Raw genomic sequence first — 23,212 nt, 5'->3', positions numbered from 1 at the left:
GGTCCAAAAAGCAGCTTGTAATCACACACACACACACACACACACACACACACACACACACACACACACACACACACACACACACACACACACACACACACACACACACACACACACACACACACACACACACACACACACACACACACACACACACACACACACACACACAGAGAGAGAGAGAGACACACTGGTCTTTCATCCACACTTCCTTTCTCTCTCTCTCTCTGCCCCTTTCACTCCTTTATTAACTTGCTCAGCGACTAAATAAGACCACTGCCAGTCCACATTCAGACATGGATAAACAGAGACTGCGGCTCTGACGAACACTCTAGTCTTCCAAGAACCAAGCAGGTTATTGGAAATACAGAGCATGAGAAAAAGGCGTGAAGGAACAACAAATGATATCTGCTCAGAAGCAGGAGAGTTTATCTTAATCCAGGTTTGTATCACCACTCCATTTTATGGGGGGAAAAAATCATCAGCTTCCCATCAATCATTATTGTTTTATATGAAAAATATTCAGCTCACTTTAAAAGGGAGGTAACAGTGATTAATCTAATGCGGAGGCAGTTTGCGATGACTCTATTTAGTAAAGTGGTGGCAGAGTAAATGGACAGCTGGTGACTGCAATGCCGGGGTCAAATCCCTCAACTTCTTCAAACTACACAAACAGCGAGAGAAACTTTGCCGGTCCACTGCATGGTACGCCACGGCTATACTCAAGTCGACTCATGTGGAACCGTTCTTTTTGGGTTTTCCATTAGAAAAAGTTGTGAATAGGAGCTGGTACTTTTTTTTGGTATCACCTGGGTGGAGGTTCCAAGCAAGCTGTGCTGATACTAAAACGTGGAGTTTGTGATCAATGTTCATGATACTAGAATATTTTACTCATAAAATATGAGACCTTTGCTGTGTGACTTTCTGCAATTTTAGAGCCTGCAATTTTATTTTTTAAATATCCAGGTTGCCATCAGTTGCGAGCTAAATCTTTTATAATTCTCTTGACCAAGACTTTGAAAATTGGCAGCCCGCAAAACTCGCCAACATTCAACCGAGAATGTGCAGACATTCCTCATTTTGGTTGCCAATGAAAGAATCCAGTGAGTGTTGTGTTGAAGTTGATGTCACAGCAGTAACTCATGGCGTTGCTATGACCATCAGCTAAGAATCCCACCTAGACAAAAGTGCTAGGTACCACAAGTTAGTTGAGGTAAGATGAAAAAACGCAATTGAAATGAGGCATTAGAGAGGGAGAGTCAATTTGCTGAATCAAAAGGGAAGAAATAAGAACAGAGGAAGAACTGATTTTGATGATGGTGCAGAAAGACCAACACATAACAATCATTAACCAAAGGAAGAAGAAGGAAATACATGGACAAAGAGAAAGAGGGAGAATCTGTTACGTGGCTCTTACTCAGTACTTCATCCTTGGTCCATGTGTTGTCTATTACCTCCTGCCTCTTTGTTTCTGCCCTACTTCCAGCGCACATACCCGCCGTGCCAACAACACGCCAGCCAAATTAATAGGAAATACACACACACACACACAAAACACTGGAGTGAGTGCCAGCATCCTTGCTCCAAGCTGGCGTGAGTACAACACACTGTTGCTTATCCAGTCAGAGCTTCCACCAGAGGCTATTTTCCAATCAAATCAAAAGAAGGGCTTAGCAGGTAGGCCCGGGTCTTTGTCTGTGGAGTTGGATGGATGAAACAGACACTATGAGAATGTCCTCAGTGCTTTCTTGGTTGCTTTAATCCAGTGTTGGGCGATCACTGTAATCCGCTCACTTGATTTGAACATAATTACAAAACAAAAACAAAGTTACTAATCAATCAAAGGGATTATTATCAAATTACAACAAAAGAAAAATCTTACAGTGGATCGAAGCGCTAGTTTGTTGAGTGTGGTCGAGAGGAAGCAGACATGACACAGAGCGGCACATAACGCGTCCAGTGGAAAAGCCGGCAAGTGCACTTTTTTGGCAAAAACATAAAAAAAATCTTTGGTGGTTGAGCCCACAAAAACACTTAAGACTACATAAGCCTTATAGTCTGCCTAACATGGCTTTGTAGGCAACCAGAGGTTCTCATTACAAACCCACATGATATGAAACATCCCCTCAGTAGAACACATATTGTCTGCATGTCTCAATTACAGCCTGAATTCCTCCCTTAAGAAACACACACCAACATGGAAATATGGAAAGAATAATAAAAATGTGTGTATTTATTTATGCAGATCAATGCAGGTAAAGATGCAGCGACAATAGCTATACTTCTATTTATCCGAAGTGGGATATAATTTGTGCAGTATGAGAACGACAAGTACTTAATCTTCACACACAGGCTTAGCCCAACTCCTCCATTTCCATTAAACAGAACCTGCTGTGTGTGTGTATGTGTGTGTGTGTGTGTGTGTGTGTGTGTGTGTGTGTGTGTGTGTGTGTGTGTGTGTGTGTGTGTGTGTGTGTGTGTGTGTGTGTGTGCATATGTACAAGTGTATTTGGGCTTGGCCAGGCAGCAGAGCTCTCTCAGGTTACACACACACAGGAAGGCTCAGAGCAATAACAAAGGCCTTTCAAAGGAACCCTCAGCAGGTTAAGATAAAATGTTTTCGTTCAAACTGATAAAAAGCATCTGCAGCTTAAATGAACAGGCGCTGGTATCGGTGGCATGGTATGCACTGCAGATCGGCCGGCACTGATTAAAACAGACACCGGGCTGTCTCTCTTTAAAACACACACTGAGTGCCAACAGCAAGTGTGTGTTTCTGTTCAGTGTGTGTCCAGTCTGGTAATGACAGAAGCACCTGTGAGGTTTAGTTCCAGCTCTAAATTCATAGCCTGCCAATAATGTCCACAGTGAGAAACACAAAACGGATAGTGTGTTATTAAGCAGCTCTCCACTCCACTTTTCCTGTAGGAGCACCACTTTCTTCTTCTTAGAAAGTTTCCTCCACCTCAAATCACCTGTAACTGCTACATGAATCTTTGTTTGTGTAGATTGCATGTGAATCGATACAGAAAGCCTCTCTTGTGAGGTTTTAAGTGTGTGTGTGTGTGTGTGTGTGTGTGTGTGTGTGAGTGTGAGAGAGTGTAAGTGCATGCTTTTGTGTGCAACTTTTCTTCTTCATAACCACACAGGTTGACCAAGACCACACTGTTATTTACAACAAAGGCCTATTGGGAGAATAATAAGAGAAGGAATGTGTGTGTGTGTGTGTGTGTGTGTGTGTGTGTGTGTGTGTGTGTGTGTGTGTGTGTGTGTGTGTGTGTGTGTGGGGGTTATATTCATGCATGGTCATGCTAACATCTGTGCTGTCACATCAGTGTGTGTGCATATTGTACGACTGTAGCACAGAAGGACTGCAGCTTTTACCAAGTTTAAATTATGACTTTTATGACCTAATTTATGACAGTTCAAATGAAATACAAGCCTGTATTCCACACGTGGAATAAATGTGAAATTGGAAACAATTGCATGCCTATCCGCATGGAGGCCTTCTTGATTGGGCTTCTACCCAGAAGAAAAAAAAAAAAAAAAACACGGTGCAATGTGCAAAAGGAAAAATCCCGCCTTTATACAATTATGGTCTCACTTCCCTAATTGTGGTCATCATTTCTATCAGTTATGATAACATTATGGTCCCAAAAGTAACTGCTAATTACTTTGGTGAGTACCGAGATCTGAAAACATGTTGAATGGAGCATAAAACACGAACAGTGAGACAATTGGGCAGTAAAACTGTGTGCATGTACAAGTACAGTAAGCAGGGTTCCCGCAGAATCTAATGGTGGAGGGGCCCCTGCCTGCCTGAAATTAAAAATCGCCAGCAAAGGAAATGTCTCGTTTTTGTGGGACATAATTTTAGGCTTTTTAACTTTTAGGGAAAGTCACACAGCAAAGGTCTCATATTTTATGAGTAAAATATTCTAGTATCATGAACATTGATCACAAAATGAGATGCATCAGGAAATGTCCAATTCAGCTCAGCAATGACATCGTATTGCTTCCCAGTAACTTACCACATTTGCTAATCAATTTCTAGGGGGAAACCCTGTGTAAGTCATATTTGTCCAATTTGAACCAAGAAGTCAGTTTGTAAACTGTGGAGAGTGTTTACAATGGACAGCTTGGGTGCTTTGACCCTCCACTTTTATTTTCACTTCCAAATAAGTTTACCTAACGTGCACTTTCTTCTAGCTATTTTCCTGTGTTTCCAGATCTGAGCAATTAACTTGGTGATTACAATGTTATCATACCTGCCAAAACTAAGGGACTAAGGTTGTATGACTAGAATTTCCACATACTTTATACATTTTAGCTTTACTACAGACACCCTTAAAGCAGCATTTCCACCTTCTTGCATCTCACCTGGAAGCCCTGGATGCGAGCCAGGTAGTCCAGCTGCTGTGCAGGCTGCACCGAGACGCCGAGGGCCGAGTTCTTCCCCTTCATTGGCAGCGAGGAGTCAGCTGTTGGTGACTGACCGTTCAGCAGCAGCTCCCTGGCCATGGTAGCGGTTGGGCTGGGTGAAGAGCCTGAGCTGCTGTAGTATGGAGGGTGTCCTGGGGGCAGCGGGGCAGAGCAGGGCCCGATGTCTTTGGATGTTATGTAGACGGAGCCGCCACTGTTGCCGCCAGGACCCGGAGCACCGCCCCCTTGCTTCCTGCTGGCCTCCATCTCCTGGTAAACGTCAGGGCTGAGGTGGAGCAGACCCTTCTGGGCTGGAGGGGATAAATGGACAGAAAATGAGGAGAGAAAGCGTGGAGCAGCAGAAATAGTGTTTGAGTATAGGTAAGGTCACATGGTTTATAAAGGAGCAGAAAGGGACAATGGTAGGAGAATGGGGGACAGAAAAGAGAGAAAAATGATTGTTATGGCTCTCGTTATTAATCGTTGAAATGATTTGCACACACATTTCTCTGTCACTCATTACCAGACAATGCCAGGATGTGTGTGTGTGTGTGTGTGTGTGTGTGTGTGTGTGTGTGTGTGTGTGTGTGTGTGTGTGTGTGTGTGTGTGTGTGTGTGTGTGTGTGTGTGTTTGTGTAGCTGTGTCCATTTGTGTGTGTGTGTGTGGGCTGGCTTCGAAACTGACATTCCATCACCGAACGTAGATGACAGTTTCATGTGGTTTGGCAGTTCCAAGCACTATCAAAGTGTCTGCTGGGAAACACACACACAGCCTCTTTCTCTCTCGCTCTAAAACACAAACACAGACACAAGCGGAGCATCCACCAATATCAACAGAGCGGCTATGACTTCATCATTGATGGGAAAGAGCGCTGTCAGCTAACCGGCATCCTGCTTCACTTATGACATCTCTTCAAACAGAACTCAGAAGCTGGTTCGGTCTCAGATCAAGGTTCTTGTGAGAGTACTTCGGTGGCTCGAGGAAACGTCCAGAGCAATTTTGCTCCGAAAGGCCAAGGCACCTCTGACCAGCTCTGAGTTAATTGGACGGACCTCGGTCCAGATATGCTGTGGTTCTATCCAGCTGAGCACGAAGACGATCCAAGACTAGGTTCCGATCCAGACTATTTGGAAGAATCTCATTCGCTTATGTTTGCTTCCTAACACTCTGACATCACTGTCCTGAAATGGTCGTGACAGGTGGAAGGAGGAAACACCAACACTTTGTGGCTGTGATGAAAGTGAGAGGAAGGAATATGAGATGTGAAAGAAGAAGAAGAGATCTGAAGGGAGAAGAAGCATAAAAAAGAGAAGGATGAGCTTGGAGCCAGTACAAATGGAAGAGGAGGCAGGAATGAATGGTTGTGAAAACCATGCAGACCCTCCAAAGCCCAGCCAAGGTCACCAGAGACAGGAAGACCAGCTGTGTGTGTGTCTGTGCGTACGTCCATGTGTGCTTGTTTGGGAGTGTGCGTACGGGCCAACAGCTGGGAGAAAGCGCTGGAGTGAGTGCATGACTGACAGGCCACTTCCTGTTTGAGTTAACTTTACCATCACACATGCATACACACATACAAGGAAAGAGAGATTTTTGCGCAATTGTAGCTTACTCTGGTCTAAGGTTTCTTAGACCCTGCAGACAGTATTTCTCATTATGAACAATGAAGTTTGCGTTCCTTTCCAGAGGAGCAGAGAAGCTGAAGGAAACAGCAATGAAATCCAGGACTTATTACTCATACTACAACAAACTGCCCCATGCCAGCAATGACACAACCGTAAGGATTGTTCCCCCCCCTCCCAATCATGATGACAACTTTAATTAGAATTTACGCAAGTAAAACTTGCAGGCCTGCGCATTCTGAATGTATCACAAAAAATGAAAGGTGTTAGCCAACATGACATCAGCTTTGGACAGAGAAAATTATGATTTTTTTTTTGGGGGGGGTTTGGGAATGGGCAGTGTATGTAATCCGTGTGAGTGTGTGTGATTGTCTGCCTAAGTGTGCGTGGGCGTGCCTGTGAGGATGTTTGCATGTTTGCATGTGATTGAGTGCTTCAGGGTTGGTGTCTGATGGCAAGCAAGAGCGTGAGAGCAACAATGAGCAAGAGTGAGACAAAGGAGGAGAGACAGTTAAAGTGAGAGTGACGGAGTGTGTTTGTGCGTGCGTACGTACGTTGGGTAGAGATTGTGAAACTGTGTACATGAAGTGGGAGCTAGCTGGGGAAAAGGAGAGAGCAGGGGAGAAGCACTGTGAGGCGGAGAAGTTGGGGGGGGGGGACGTAACAGTGAGGGAGAGTGTGTTTGTGGTGCTGGTTCCAGGCAGTATCGGAGGGGTCCCACCCAGACTCGGCGTCCGGTGGGCCAGGGGAGAGCTGGAGGGAAGCCAGAGCCAAGCATGAGACTGATCGAAAACAGATAGGGCCAGAGCCCGCCGCTATAAATCACCACGTTGGAGCAAGACCTTCACATAGTTCACACGTGCACAGACATACACACAAACACACGCACGCACGCACATACACACACAAACACACACAAACACACACACGCACAGCAGGAAATGAAATGTGGCAACTCGAGTGAAAAGCCCTGCTGCAATACCCATGGGAATAGAAGGGAGAAAAATCACTCTTCTTACTTCTTTTTCTTCTTTTTCTTTACACTCCCTTCCTGTCTCTAAGCCACCCTGTTCGTTATAGCACTGCATCCCTCAGATCACTCAAGGCAAAGGACGCTTTGCTTTACATAATGCTGCCATGTTCTTTGTGTGGAGCACAGCTGGTCAATGAGAGTTGTGTGAGGGACGTGGTACAACCAACCATTATGATACAATTAACTTATTGATGTAAACGTATCACACCATCGTGAACCTAAAAACTTTCATCATATCACCCCCAATTGTATTACTATTTATGGTTGATGTTTCTTTTTTAATAGCCTTTGTGCATTGCATTCTGTCACTGATTCTTTTTTCTAGTTTTTAGTGTTACTGGTAGAGTCCGCCTTTCCCATGCAGGATTCAAATCACATACCTATGCAAAAAAGATACATACAAAACAGAAGACAACTGAATGACAGACTCCAAGATGGCATTCATTAAATTCTGTTTTACAAGTTAACGAGCTAAATAATATATTACTCTCTTAATATGTCACTCAAACAGAACACACAAGTTGCTCTTTTTCTGTTGCCTTTCTGACAGAGTAAAGTGCCTTGCATAAGAATACACCCCCTTTTGGCATTTTTTGTTTTTTCATTGCATTACAACCTGAAAGAAAAATGTATTTTATTTATGTAATGGACCTACACATAACAGTTAAAATTGGTGAAGTGAACCTAAAACAAACAAAAATAAACCCCCCAAAATGTAACTGAATAATTAAATCTGTAACCACACCCGGCAATGATGTCACAGTGTACTGGCACGCCCCTGAGTACTATTTAAACTATTAAAGCAAGATAAAGTCGGGGGGGAAAAAAAGATTGTCACCTGTTTTAACTTTAAAGTCCCTGTAAAATTCTAGTTAATAGTGAAAAAGAATTTAGCTGTGAAACAACTCCTGTAATTTAAACACTTGTTAAGTTTTTCAAGAGCTGACAAATTATTTCCTGCTCTTTGTTTTTCTCTAAAATCACACTTTAGCACAAATAACAAATTATCATGTTTATCATATAAAAAAAATGTTACATTCATTCTGACGCCAGAGCTTTTTATTTTTTTAACAGTGTATGCTGCCATTCTGCAAACTGATTTAGTTATTCCTACTTTTATTCAATAAACTGCTTAGTCAATCAAAACAACAGACAAACCAGAAACATCTTCCATTCAGCAATCATAGACACACAGAAAACAGAGAACAGCTGTATCTGTTTGAATGAGTAGTAAATGGTGTTTATGCAATAAACATTATTCAGTCATTAGCGTCGTGTGAGTGTTGTGTGGTTTGGGCAACTTTAAAGAGATAATTAGTAGATAGTTACGCCTCATGCTGAGTCTGAGATAAACTATGAGTGGGAATGGCATGGGACCACAGACACGCTCCAGGCCAACAATAGGAATAATCACCAAATAAGGAAGACTTTGTTTCCCACGGGGCTCTGCTCTGGAGGTATTGGGCAATGCTTGAGCTGGGGCTACCATAGAAACCACAATCACCAAAACTGTTTATACAAGAAAACAACCATTTATCTATAAACAAAAGTTAGATGATATATCTTTCGGAGAATTACACATATGAGTGCTATAAAAGTTGTGGCAGGAGCTCAGTTCTCATCTGGATTGTGTAAAAGGAGTCTGGACCAACAATGGGCAAACAGTCTTACCAATCTGCTTTCTACTTTTCAACACAAAGCAAGCTGAAATCTCACATTCATTCTCCTCTCTAGACTGAAGCTGGACACCCAATGTCAGAGGGCTGCAGCGTTGCCAAAAGCCTCCATTAGACCCGAGTGACGACAGTACATTCGGATCTAATAATAATATCTGTTTGTTTTCCACTCTGCGGCTCCACACCTCACACACATTTGTCCCCTAAACTGCTCTTACTCAAGCTGTTGACATTTACTCTGCTGGCATTCAGGGCAGAACTCCACACATCACAACAAATCAAGCTCAGATACTCCAATGCACGTTGATCTGCTTAAGCAACAACATGACGATGAATTCCTTGAATAACTTATTAAACCTGTGATAAAATATTAACCCACTTAACTGCCACACCATGTGGTATAAATGGAAAAAAACCATTGCTGCCAGACTCTGGAGACTAGGAAAACAACTGAGAATGAAATGTGAAGTCTTGAAATGGCGTTTGACTTTGGTGGGAGGAAGGCTGTTTCATTGTTTTTATTTTGATTGCAGACAAAACCTAACAGATACAGGGGAGAGATACCAGCTGTTTCTTACAAAATTGCATCTTTACGCTTTTAGAGAAGGGTCATCCCTCTATAAATAAAAAACGCTCCTTAACGCCATCACATTCAAGAGACAATTTGTACATAAATGCTGTCATAAAACTATTTTGTATTTGTCTACAGTTTAATATGTCCCAATGTCTCTGCAATTGTTTCATAACTGGTTTCATCCTTGACAGTGACCGATGATCGGAGACTAAGCTGCATGTTAACATGCAGTTGAATAAACAGGTTATTGTCAGTGAACTGCAGTACGGGGGAATCTCATATGACATAACAGCATTTGTCAGTTATGAAAGGGGTCTGGTTTTTAATGCAGCGTAAGACAGCTCACAGCCATGCTAGCAGTTCTATGCTGCTATACTGAGGCACAGTGGTGCTTTGGGCTACATGCTAACTTCAGCATTATAAAATGCTCACAGTGATAATGTTAACATGCTGGTGTTCAGCAGGTATTATATAAACCATGTTTGTCATTGTTGTTTAACCTGATAGCATGCTAACATTTGCTAATTAGCACTCTGCACAAAACAGTTGAAAACAACGGGAATATTGGTAGTATTTGGTAATAAACCAACCTGATGATGGAGCTGGATGAAAGGTCAGGGGATTACCAGTGTCACAGAGGTCACCCTGAGGGGGACATGAATGTCTGTACCAAATGTCGTGTGAATCCATTGAATAGTTGTTGACATGTTTTCACTAAAATATATCATCAACCTCATGATGGAGCTGGGGAAAGTCAAGGGATCGCCAAAGGATTCATCCCCTGGGGACCGCAAATGTCTGCAGAAAATTCCATTGCATTCAACCAATAGCTGACTAGATACTTCAAGTCTCGAACCAACTGGCGGACCGACTGACTAAAAATCAAAGAGGCTGGATCATCTGGACTCAAACTGCAGGGACACAGTTTACAATGATTTAATATGTTGGAGAGAGCTGCCTCTAAGTTTGTGACACCATATATCATGAACTGCAAACTGCATCAACAAAGATGAAAAGCAGTCACAAGCTAAACAAAAGGAAAATGATATACAGTGTAAAGCATTATATACCATTCTTTATACTATCTAAGCAAATGATTTACACGAGCTTCCTTTGTTGCAGCATTTGTAATGATGATTAAGTTACTTCAAAGTTGCTTTTTCATGAGGTCTTTATCTTATTTTGTCTATAGCTGGTATGTGGTTTATCCTCATATCATGTCATCATTTAGCCTGCCTAAACATTTTGTGTCTGTGTGTGTAGGATAATGTGTGTGTGTGTGTGTGTGTGTGTGTGTGTGTGTGTGTGTGTGTGTGTGTGTGTGTGTGTGTGTGTGTGTGTGTGTGTGTGCATCTGTGCCCCAGTGTACTTGTGTGTTAATCCTGAGTGAAAGGCTAGTTTTTTCTGCACAGGAAGGCAGTGGGGGGACTCCCCGGAGGGCCTCAGTGTGCCGGCCCTGTAAGCCTGTGTGAATGAGCCCTGAATTCGCAGGCTCCCCACGAGGACGCACGGCCAATTAAGCTGACAGTCAGAAGCCCATTGACCAGTCACAGAGATTAAACGCCGGGCCATCTCGGCGGCTAAAACCACCTGCGGGATGGAGGGAGAGATGGAGAGCCGCAGAGGAGGAGGAGAAGCACATAGATGGAGACACAGGGAGACGTGCGGATACTCACTGTTACTCGTCGCTTCGGTAAATGACGCCTTTTGTCCATTCCAGCCTTTGTTGTCCATCTGTAGTGATTCGGAGAGAGAAGGAGAGAGGGGGGGAGGTAAGAGAGATGTAAATTCTTGAACAGACAGCTTCTTCACGCATGTCAGACGAGTTCCTTCCTACTGTTTGGGGCCACAAAGAGACGAGCGCTCACAGGAGTAAATGCTTAAGAACCTAATGTCTGTCTAGGCCAGCTACTTAATTAGGGGGTTGTCAAGTGTTTAGTATCCAAAGAAGGTCCCTTTTCAGTGTGTTACTTCTGCTGTGGTATGCGCATTGCCTCCACAAACACAAACAGCCACAAACACACGGGTGTGATACAGAAAAACAAATAATTTTCGGATGTATGTGCATAGTGAGGAGGTGACATCCCGCTTTAAAACCCCTTCCAAGTCTCTTCACACTTTTGCACAGATCACCCACAATCCCACGGTGGGAATGTAGTGCAACAGAGCGCCTGAAAGAAGGGGAGGCAAGGGAGGACGGAGAACCAGAAAGAGAGAGATCTAAAGAGACACAACCTATGCTACAAAACAGGAGCTTTGCAAAATCTGTTTAATCATTCCATAGAGCTCGGGGTTGTCTCAGGATCTAATGAGAAGTAGGCCGTCCAACTCATTCTTATAGAGATGTTTTCAGAGATGTCAGGCCAATGCACAGCCATGTATCAGCCACTAACTCCATTCTGTCTAAATATTCTGCCTTGAGTGTAACCAGAAAGGTCCCACCTCTTGCCAGGAATTAGATTAAACCGCGAGACTCAATGGGCGGCTTATTTCCAGTGCATGTGAAACCTCAGACATCAAAACATAGTAGTTTCTGGGGTTAACACATTAAACATGCAATGATGCAAACAGAAATTCAATACCGTGTGTGCAACATTTGACATTTCCATGTCAACACGTGCAACTGGAGCGTGTTCGGTGTGCAGACTGTTCGTCACTTCAGCACAGGACTAATATGCTTAAGATTTAGAAGTTTGTCAGAGTTAACTTCATAAAAAAACAAATGAAAAATGGCAGAGCTTGAATGTTTAGTATGAGAATGAAGGGGAATATTGACTGCAAAATGCATGGGTTGTGGTTTCTCTAGAGAAAAACGAGACAACTACACAGAAATTCTTATAAGAGCAAGTGCCATCCTTTCGCTATATGGTATGGCTGTCTGAATACGATATATGCTGCAGCACATATCTAACTAATGAGCTGTCTGGGGAATGATGAATATTTACAGAGAGCCCGGTTATGCAACCTCATCTCTATCTTAATCTGCTCTCTTGAGCTTAGAAACCAACGAGGTGAATAAAGATGATGGTGATCAATGGTTGCTTGCAAAACACATTCGGTTCAGGGGAGCTGAGCAGGTTACATAATGGGTTGACCATGTCAGCTGCACTGGGACTCGTGATAAATCAGATAATCAAATTAGTATGACACACTGCTGTACAGATGCGATAACGTATAGACAAAATAGGATCTGTGCACAGAATTTCTTTAAGTAATCCATCAGCATACAGCTGTACAGTTCCCCACCAACCACGATCACTATCGCCGCAGCCCTGCTGCTAGCGTGGCTGGAATACCAATGTTAAGACGTCCTGTATACATCTCAGTGTGTGTGTGTGTGTGTGTGTGTGTGTGTGTGTGTGTGTGTGCGTGTGTGTGTGTGCGATTCCGTGTTTGTGGAGAAGGATTTTTCCTGGAAACATCTGTGGAAACCGTTTTCACAGCGCATAGTGCTCAAATTATATATATATATAGTAACCTAGTTTTACTGACATTTTAACCAGTCAATCAAAAACATTATTAACCAATTATTCGATAATGAATATATGTAATCATCAGGTGCTATATTCTAATGTTTCCTTTCATGGAACTTATAATTGCTAAAGGGAAACTTACCCACATGTAACTTATCATTACATGTGGGTAGAATATGCAAATGACCAATGTTTAAGTTCCTTTTATGTTGCTAGCATCCAGAGCTTTCCACTCATTTGCCAGCAAAAGTCCATTGGGTGTAGCATTTTGCCGGCTCTAGTTTGTTGTTTGAACAATTGATTATACTTCTGCATTGTTTTTAGTTCAAACAACAGCCAGAGGAAAAAGTCACCAAAGTTTCCAAATAATGAATTGTTAATTGTTGTATGATGTTTATCATTCTACCAGTCTGCTAACAACAATAATGGAAATGACTGTAAGCTGCAGTCCTATGCCCACGTAAGCTCCCTCCCCTGAGTAGAGCACTAACAACATTCTGTTTAAAAAGTGGGAAAAACTATCGACACTTACAGTAATCAGGCACTGAAATAAATAAGCGGAGCGGGAGACATGTATATAAATTGGCTATCAAATATAAAAGTTGTCGTGAGAAAGAGAAGATGAGTAGAGTTAGTACCTCGGTGGTGTTCTGAGGGAGGGTGGAGGCCTTGTATCCGAGCTGCAGGAGCATCGCCTCCGCCGCGTTCCGCTTGGCCACCTTCTTGTTGGGCCCTGTTCCCGTGGCAACCTCGTTATTCACCTTCACCTGCAAACACATGCAGAGAAACACACACAGATACATACACGTTAGATAGACATCCAGAATGAAAATATTTTCAGATTCACAATTCAATTATTATGGCCGTGTAGATATACTCTGTGATAATGAATCCCTGAATGACTTGCTCAAACGGTATTAAATGTGCTAAAATGTATTTTCTCATGACTTTTCCTCTTCCTGTCACGCATTCATTCACTTTCAGGCCATAACACTGCCTCGCTCACTGAGCCAAGTCAGCAGAGCAATTTACATCACACAAAAAGCCCTCCAAGTGAAGTGTTTGTTTTTCAGTGATCCTTAAACATTAAATCTGTCTACACAGAATGTAAGCAGAGAAATTTCCAAGAGAATATCAGACGTCGTTATGTTATGCAAACAGACAATTACACTGTACAAATAACATTCTGGGAGCCAAAGCCTGTGAACAGCCGGACTTCAGCGCACTCGCTCAAAGAGGACTGACATGCTCACCAAGTGCTCGTCTGAATGCATCAAGTAGGACACAACATACAATGAGGAGGAAAGCTTAGAAAAATGACCAAATTGCTAAAATCAACACAATCGCTCTTTTAACAAATCTTTAAAAGATGATCACCCACTCAAAAGACATCGGACACAACCTGGAGCCTTTTTTCGTAACTAGTGATGGGTTCAGAAAAAAATAAAAAGATGCGAAAATAGAGACTCATTTCAGCCCGGCTCCTTACCAAAAAGGAAACAATGTGGAAATTTTAGAAGAGCGAGTGGACTGCACAACAGGAACACGCACACACTCGCAGGGCCCTAATGTGTGTATCAAAGAGGCATGGAGAATAGGTTTGAGGCTGAATTACTGCCTGATGCTAAGAGAAGCTCTGTTCTTCTTATGAAAGAAGAGGATTACGGAAAGGAGAGACAAAGAGCGAGAGTTTGACTGAGAGAGACGGACACAGAAAGACGAACAGGAAGAGGGAGACAAAGAGAGCTGCAGTTAAAATGTTGTGCATAAATTTAAAAAAAAGGACCATGCCAGCTTTGCCAGGTTTTTTCCTCATACTCGAAACAGACTGTCGACTGGGGTTGTAGATAAACACAAATGTAACAACAACCAAAGGACAAGAAACCAACTAGCAGAGTATTCACTTATCCCGCAACTCAGTGTTTCCCAACCAACTCTAAGTCACACCACCACTTAAGATCAAAATAGTGTTACCGTCTTTCTTTTTTTTGCCGTCACTGCCGACATTCACTGTAACATGGTTTATAAATAAAACTGTAATCCTGACAGGTTCAATACATTTGAACGTAAAACACAACCTGATTAATGTGAGTTCCTACAATTCAGTAGTAGTTTCACTGAGACCGTAACATGGTTCACAGTAAGCTGGGGAGCAGCTCAAGGCATGATGAAATAAAAATGAAATAGAAAAATCTAATTACGAGTTCTGATTTTTGAGTGATCAATAATGTCTGTAGGATTTTTGTTTATAAATATTTTCTTCATTTAGATACTATGCATCTGAGTAAGTGATGGTGTAATAAGGTAGCTTTCCCTTGCAAGTCTGTAAAAAGTAGATAAAATAGAGACAGTCAATACCAGTTTCTATTCAAAACTAGAATAGAAAATAGATCTAGTTTAAGGCCAACCAAAAGCAATGAGCGTGTGTAGTAATAATGTAGCTTTTTTAAAATCTAAATAGCATAACTGTGGTGTCTGATGAGATCTCTCATCCATGCAAAGTCCCTGCTCTTTTTTACTGGATTAGTGATAAACAGCAAATCATCTATATCTTAGTTAAGGGTTAAAGGTCGTTGCCGCAGCAAGACCATGACATTTTATTCTGTTAATGAACACTGGCTCCTTACTGCACTAACCACATAGAGTGCTGCAGGAATGAGCCCTGAAACGAGTCAGCATTTCTGTACTTCTGGTTAGAGACCTGAAAGAAGATTCAATAGATTTGAAAGATAGAAAATGTCAGTAAATATGCCTCTCGTGATATTGGACCAGTTGCTAACAATTGGCTATATCAGATAACAAAACGTCATCACACCGCAACCCCGTAGTATATGCTTGCGGTCATGAGATTGTCATGTAGTTTGTTAAAAGCCTAAAATTAGCTTTTTCCTTCGGCCGTTAATTTTAAAATCACAACAGTTAAAGTTAATTTGTGAAGATTATCTTGCTGAACATAACGTAGTATTATAAACTTCTGTTTTGCCACAGAGCCAAAATGCAAAAATCACATGTTTATTTTTGTGGAGGGGACCAGTGACATGCTAGCTTAGGGGGTTGGCCCAAGAATAGCAGTCATGCCTGCAGCGCTCCATTCTTATTTCATTCTGTAGAACAGAAGACAGTCTGTGTGCTATTTGTTAACAACAACAGCTTGAAATCTTAATGTAATAGGACAGTTGCATGCTTCACTGAGGAAAACAAGGCTATAAAGATGGATGTTCATCTATTGTGAACTTTATATGCATGCCATAAATATAATGAATATCAAACAACACTTTTCAAGAGGGAACAGGGAGTTCGAGAAAAGGGGAGTGAAAGGGAGTACAGGGAGGTCCAACAGTAACAGCATGCAGAAAAGGGTTTCTAATTCAATTATATATCATGTATTTCATGCAAAATGGTACCAGAGTTATAAGTCACTTGTCAGACTTTCATATGTAGTGCAAAGCAGGACACAAGTGTCCTACCAACTTTGGTGGCTTTGCGTACTGGAAAAACCGTAGTGGCTGCTGATGATTTCCTTTTTACATTTGAGTGTTGAAACCAATGCTGTCATTGTCCTGTACAGCTGATCATTGGGACATTATAGGGAAAACAGAAAGGAAAGGTCACATTTTTGGAACTCAAAAGAACACTACTTTTTTTTTCTTTCAGGACAGCAGAAATTGAAGCAGGGGGAAGGGCCGACTACACACATGACAGAAATAGGAAACCAGATCTTAGTCCCAAGAGAAAACCGAGGAACTTGTGTTCTAGTGTAAAGAGGTTATATAACCCTGCTGCTGGCTGCCTTTGGCCAGACAGAGAGTTTATTCTTGTTCTGCAACTGGCCTGTGATCCCCTTTTGAAATAAATAAAGGCAGTCTATCCCTGCTCTTTGGTTCAGGACCATCCACAACAAGTTTACAGAACATCTTCTCAAGCATTATTCTTATCCACCAACGCATTAACCAATACTCTGATTGATCCATTACGGCGTGTCTACACAGAAGGTATTTTCAGTCGTCTGTCTTTCCCACGTCTGACAGAACAGATACACCTCTTTTGGATCAATCCAGGCGTCTCACTCATGCTATTCTGGCATAAATGTGACCTGAAGCATATTCTTATGATGGTTAACACTGGTGACTTGCACTCAATTCAGTGCCTGAACGCATCCTGTTTAGTTCTTTGCCGATGTGCCGCTCAGGCTACGTATTCTGGCTAAGACTAAGAGTGTCTAGGAAAATTCAGCAGGTGATAGTTAGTCACTTTTTCTTCTTGTGCGTACATAACCACCATCCATTCGACCATCTCTATCTCAATCCCACTTCCTTTGGATTAGGTTGCCTTAATTCCTCCAAGAAAGCAGGTTTCTTGTAGCAGCATACATAAAATAAGAAAATGTGAAATAAATAGAATATGAAACATAACCCTTGTTTACCTGCATGATGAACTCTCGGCGTCGCGGCATCCCCCTTTCAGAGAGCAGCATGTACTCTGGTTCCTTCTCCTTCTTGGCCTGCTGGATCTGGGCCAGACGGCTGATCGGATTCATGCCCTGGCCATAGTCTGGTCCTGTCTGGGAGGAAAAGAGGAGACACGGGATGATCAATTCCTGTCATCACATGCATTCAGGGGTGGGTAGGCATAATGGGCATTTTCACAGTGGGCCGACACAACTGTCTTGTTTTCTTCTTTGTTTGATAGCCCGTAAAACATGGAGATCGGCCCATAGTTTCTTTTCTCAATTGGCACTGGGCTGACCCAATCACAACTTTAAAACCCTCCCCCAAAAGACTGCTAAAATGTGTGAAGCTTGAGTGAATGTGTGTCAGTCTCTCTGTGACATGTCTGCGTGTGTGGATCTCTGCATTCTACAAAGCGTATCTGTTAGTTCGGTAAGTGTGTACGCGTTTACTTTTGTAATATATAACATTACTGTATATGGGGGAGAGGAAATTAGATCACACTCATCTGCAAAGGATAGATTCAAAAGACAAAGAAACAAAACACAGCGAATGAATAGGAAAAACATCCCACACAATCATAGTTCACACTTTAAACCACTTTGCGGTGGCGTAATTAAAATAGTTATGATGAATAATTATGCCTTGCTAAAACGTTTATGACTGACCAGAAGCAACACTTCAATGTTGACTGTATCTTGCAAAAAAAATAAAAAATAAATACAGATGCCTTTTGTATATCAAAAAAAGTTCAGCATAACATGAATATTTGAATTCACAGGATGAAATCATAGTTTGTCTGTACACAAAGGCGGCAGCTTCTCTCGGCCTTGCCCCGCCGCAGTACCTTGAGGATGGTCTTGGTACGTTTCTTGTAGTGCGTCTTGGGTTTCTCCACGATGGGGATGAAGGGCAGCTTCTTCAGGTCCTGCAAGATGGACAGAGCAGCACGCTTCTTGGACAGCTTCTTGCTGTTGCCCTCGCCCTCGGCAGAGAACTCCCCAACGCTGACACGGGTCAGGAAGCTTTTCATGTGCGGGGGGCCGCTCTCCTTCAACACCTGGAGGGGACAGAGCAGGAACAGGTGGGAGATGAGTATGTAAGTGAAACTTCCAGATAAATTTGTCATATACCAGGTTTGTCACAAGATGTTTTACGGAATACTGATAAAGGAGAGGAAATTCTTTTTTTTTGGTGTGGTGCATGATCTGTGTGAAGGAGTGTGTGCAGCGCACTCTGCAAGCAGCTCCACCAGGTGGTCCAACACATCTGTTTCCGATGGTCACAATGCTACCCACCCATATGCGCGTGTGTTATTCATACACACACACAGACACACTGACGTACAAGCACACATATGAAGAGGAACGTGTTCCTAGATGACAGTCTCTAGTGATGAGGGCTCAGTTTCCTTCCTCTAGCCTCTGGTCACCTGGGAGACCTAAAACAAACACCGGCTGGCGTTAGGTCATGCTTCTGCAATCACATCCACTTCCTGTGAAGTCCAAGTGTGAGAGTGTGTGTATGTGTGTGTGCAGCAGGTGGGGTACTCCCAATCTGATTTAGGAAAACACACTGCAGGAAGAACTAGGTTTCACACACTTACAGAGTCTAGCAGTACATGTTCTGCTAATGTGGACACCTTTTGGATTCATAGCTCTCTGCCTTTTGCCCTTACTCTCCATTGAGCTGCAGCTGCTGTGTGTAAATGTCTATTTGGACTTTCTAAAAGCCTTCCTATCCCACCCCCCTCTTTCCTGCTCCCCTTTATTGAGCTCAATTTGTGGTGCAGACAGCACAAATTGTAGCAATCAGAGGCAATCTAGAAACAGTTAATTTGAACCTAGTGACCGATAAAACAGATTAAACTGATAAGCGGAGCCTTGAGCATTCCTCAAATGCTTTGCACATCAACACAGACTAATACCAGACCCTGAGGAGAACAAAGAATAATGTGTGCATACTCCTTCTTCTGTACTATATAACTATATCCACACAAACTTGTGCTTTGTTCAACTAACAAGACGGAATGACGTAAGTCTGGCGGATAAAAAACAAACAAGGAAAGGTAAAGACCAAATAGTTTGAGAAATCGATAAAACTATGCCCATTAGATTGACAAAACACTCAGCCTATTACTGCAAAAACATATGATGTACATGTAGTAGTTAAGGTTATTTACTTGCTGTGAAATTTTATTTAAACTTCATTAAATACAGGCTTTAAAAAGGAGGTTATGTTTAGGTTTCCTCATCCCAACTCTTCCTGCTAATGTAACTGAAGGCCATTCTTGTTAACAGGGCTGACACTGACCCCATGTTTGCTGTCAGTGTACCTGTTAGCCTATCAGCATTCCTGCACAATGAGTTTAACGTTACAGTAGGGATGTGTGTTGTGGGGCAGCCTTGGAGCACTAGCTGTCCAAGCTAACAGACAAACTCACTCCAACCCAGGGGACCTGCTCTGGTCTTGCTCATCACCAGAAAAAGGAAATGTAACATGTCAGCTTCTTGTACTTTAAGACATTCAATTTCTTAACTTTTTTTCTTCAACGGTGTTGATGATGGATCACTGGCTCATGTCAGCTGAGGTTATGTCACTTGGAGAATATACATTTGAGCTACTAACAGAATGTAGATGTGATTGGTGTTTAGTTACGGATCAGCGGTCGGAAGGCTCTGATGCTGTTGAAGTGAATGATGAGATGTGCAGGACAGGAAGTCACATCAGCTGTCCTCAATTCTATTGCTGCACTCAATCACGCTTTAAAGCTTTCTCTGTCTGGTGGTTCATCCCAGAAATAAACACATTTGCTTCCCGGTGGGTGTGTGGCCAAGACGATGTGATGGCAACAATCCTGGTTTGATTATCATTTATTGTTTTACAATTTGGTTTTTGTACCGATTTTACAAATCAGTTATAAAGTTGGTGACCTTAAGAGGTGCTGGCAAGTGAATTTAGTTACCTGAGGACAGGCTAACAAACAATGATCAAGGAGGCGTTACAGTCAGTGCTCTTTGGGTTTAGAACTTTTAAGCTGTCTGCTCATCCAAGATACTCTGAATACGGCAGAAAAAAGTGATGGACAAGTGTTGTACTGATAGAACCCACTTGTGCTGTCTAAGGTGAAACACGCAGTTACTCACAGGAAGCAAAAAAATACATTTGGCCTGTATATGTGTACGGTACAGTCAACAAAGACAAAGTGTGTATCTGTGCACACATGTCACACACTCTTGGCCCATGATGGCGGCAGACGAGCTGCAGTCAGTCTCCTGGCAGACGACACGGGATCTGCGCCACACCGATGGGATTTCAGCACTTCCATTCATTGACACGCACGCCCACACACACATATACATGCAAACAAACACACAAACACACCCGTCTACCAACCTTATCACAAGGATCAGGTTGTACACAGGAAACACTTGGTAATTCAATGTTGATTTTTTTTTTTTCAATCCCCTTCTCTTTTCTCTAACACGGGAGGCCTTCTCGTCGGCCTCTCATAGAGACATTAATACCCTGAGCAGTCTGAGGATCCGTGCATGTGAGACTTCAGGTACTCTGGAAGAGGAGGCTATGGGAGCAGGGCAGGACAATGGAGGGGACTGGTAGAGGGAAGAAAGGCTCTTTTGTGACGAGCGCTGGATGGACATGCCCTGAGGGAATCTGCTTCTTGTAAGATGGGTGGTTCTTGGCCAGGACCATCTTCTCTTGTGTCTCCGGTCCAACACACAAGCTGTGATTTATAGATTGGTTCCTCTTTGATGCTGACATCTGTTTGATATTGCCTGACGGGGGGATTAAATGAGCCAACTGGCTCTAAGGGTGGCGGTGACCCTCATCGTTGCAGGATGGATGGGAAAGCAGACACTCGCTAGCGGTGACTCACGGGTAATTTCATGCCCCAGTGAGGGCAGGGATGAGATGATGTGAAAACATGGCTGCTTAGAAAGGCGTTCACATGAGAGATGACCGTTACGGTTTTGTTTGGGATGCATGCATGTGTAACTATGCGTGCAAGAGTGTACCATTTCTTCTCAGTGCATCAAAGACGACACGGTAAAAGGGATGTGACATGGCAGCGAAGGAGACGAGGCCAAACTTTGTCTAATAAGTTATAATGTAATGGACAATAATGAGCAGACCCATAGAGGCAACGTGTAATTTACAAATGGTCTCTAGCCACAGCGTATGCATGCAACACGCTGATTGAGGATGAAAGTTAATCTGCTGGAGAAGCACCAGGGTTATGAGGGGGAGAGAGCGGTACGTTATGCCAGGAGTGGGAGAGGATAATTGCCTTGAAGCAACCTGGCCTTCGGACAGTTTAGGTTGACATGGCACAGGAAAACAATTGTAGCGTGACGGATATGCAGAAATAGAGAACCAAACTAATCAACAGCTTTTGAGTGCAAAGAAAATGAAAACTGTTAGTGGGACATGTTTCCAGTACTGTAAATCAGGGTTTTATAGCACAGAAAAGGCTGAACAAACAAAGCTTAGCACTGCCGTCACTGCGGGAACACAAATCACATTTTATGAATTAGGCCAAAAGCTGTTGACTAAGATATGGATAGATGGTTAAAATGAAGAGGAAGTTGAGAGAAGTTACTGATTTACTGCTCATCAGACAGCGGTAATGAAGAGTCTCCAGACTGACAGTGAGGGGAACAGAGCCTAGTTTGGAGAAATGTGTCTGTGGTCTGCTTTTAAAAACCGCTGCTGTCAGCGTCCAATTTGGAGGGACTGAAAATGAAAGTGAAGTAATTGCGACAGTGACAAAGACATGACCGATAATGAATCACATCAATCCAGATTTAGCTGGCTGAAATTATAAATAGTAGTTCCAGGAAGGACAGTCATGTAACGCTCTGTCTGATGAGCAAAAGTGTTATTTGAGGGGGGAGAGAGAGAGAGAGAGAGAGAGAGAGAGAGAGAGAGAGAGAGAGAGAGAAGAAAGAGGGGGGTTGGGGTAAAAGGGAGGACTGGACAGCTTTCAAGTAATTTTTTTTCAATGTTGTGTAAACTCGCATTAGCAAGCAATGTCAACAGAGTGAGAAAAGTCTCCCTCCCTTCCTTCCATCCCCGTCTCTCCATTTCCTCTCACCCCAATCCGCCTATCCCGCTAGCCTCAACAGGCAACCACCCTCTGTGTGATTTTTGGGAGTGATGGAAGGAGAGGTTGAAGGCAGGGATTCTGTGGAGGAAGGGAGGGGGCACGCAGAGTAAACTGAGCCTCCCTTGTTTTTGGCACCTTGCAGAGTGCAGTAGAAGAAGAGAGGCCGATCGGGGAGTGAATATTGGATGAGTCAGCTGAGATACGGTGAAAGCCAAAGAGAACAGACTCTGCGGGTCGTTTAAGGACAAACCAGACTTCCTCGTGGATTTTTAAAAAAGTTGGGGACAGTAAAGTCAAATGGTCAGAAAAGCAGTGGTAGGATTATATGTGATGGACAGAGGAAAAGTGAAAAACAGTGAGCAAAGTAGGTAACTCTTGTCTCGCCAATGCAGAGGCGGCTTCAGATTCATTTCCTATAATGGTCACTACATGCTGGGTGTTAAAACTGACGAAGCATGTACTGACATGAAAAGGAAAATCCCAGAGACGCTTTTTTTATCAAACACTGGGTTTTTATTATTAATATCATACACCGGTTTACATTTTCCTACAGGTGTTCACCCCCAATTTTCTAAAGTTTAAAGAAATCAATGCACTCATTAGAAAAGCGTGCTCTTTCACAAAGCAGTTAGTTAAGTCTGACAAGCTCCAGCTCAAAATACTTTTATGTAATACGTTATAATTAAGGTAATTTGATGCTTCATATTGAACATCTGGACTTCCACTGGATTTCAACGGCTCTTTATTGATTGCCTCAATGACTTTTGTCAGAAGTTGTTTAAGAGATGAGCACAAGACAACAGCTCTGCCACCCTGTCTGTGGTTTGGAACCACAATC

At 42.7% G+C, this 23,212-nt stretch overlaps 1 protein-coding gene across 1 annotated transcript in view; it reads right to left on the bottom strand.

Annotated features, from left to right (window-relative positions):
• stau2 (staufen double-stranded RNA binding protein 2) overlaps window positions 1-23,212 on the bottom strand; it is an 84,104-nt gene that overhangs the window by 33,066 nt on the left and 27,826 nt on the right. Inside the window, exons 9-13 of the mRNA XM_054622583.1 lie at window positions 18,094-18,306; window positions 17,222-17,359; window positions 13,437-13,565; window positions 11,002-11,059; window positions 4,381-4,733 (exon numbers count right to left, since the gene is read on the bottom strand). Of these exons, the coding sequence (XP_054478558.1) occupies window positions 4,381-4,733; window positions 11,002-11,059; window positions 13,437-13,565; window positions 17,222-17,359; window positions 18,094-18,306 (891 nt within the window). The remainder of the gene's footprint in view (window positions 1-4,380; window positions 4,734-11,001; window positions 11,060-13,436; window positions 13,566-17,221; window positions 17,360-18,093; window positions 18,307-23,212) is intronic.

The sequence above is a fragment of the Anoplopoma fimbria genome, chromosome 21 (genome assembly GCF_027596085.1).
Source record: "Anoplopoma fimbria isolate UVic2021 breed Golden Eagle Sablefish chromosome 21, Afim_UVic_2022, whole genome shotgun sequence".
Taxonomy (NCBI): domain Eukaryota; kingdom Metazoa; phylum Chordata; class Actinopteri; order Perciformes; family Anoplopomatidae; genus Anoplopoma; species Anoplopoma fimbria.
This window is presented reverse-complemented; position numbering and strand designations above follow the sequence as displayed.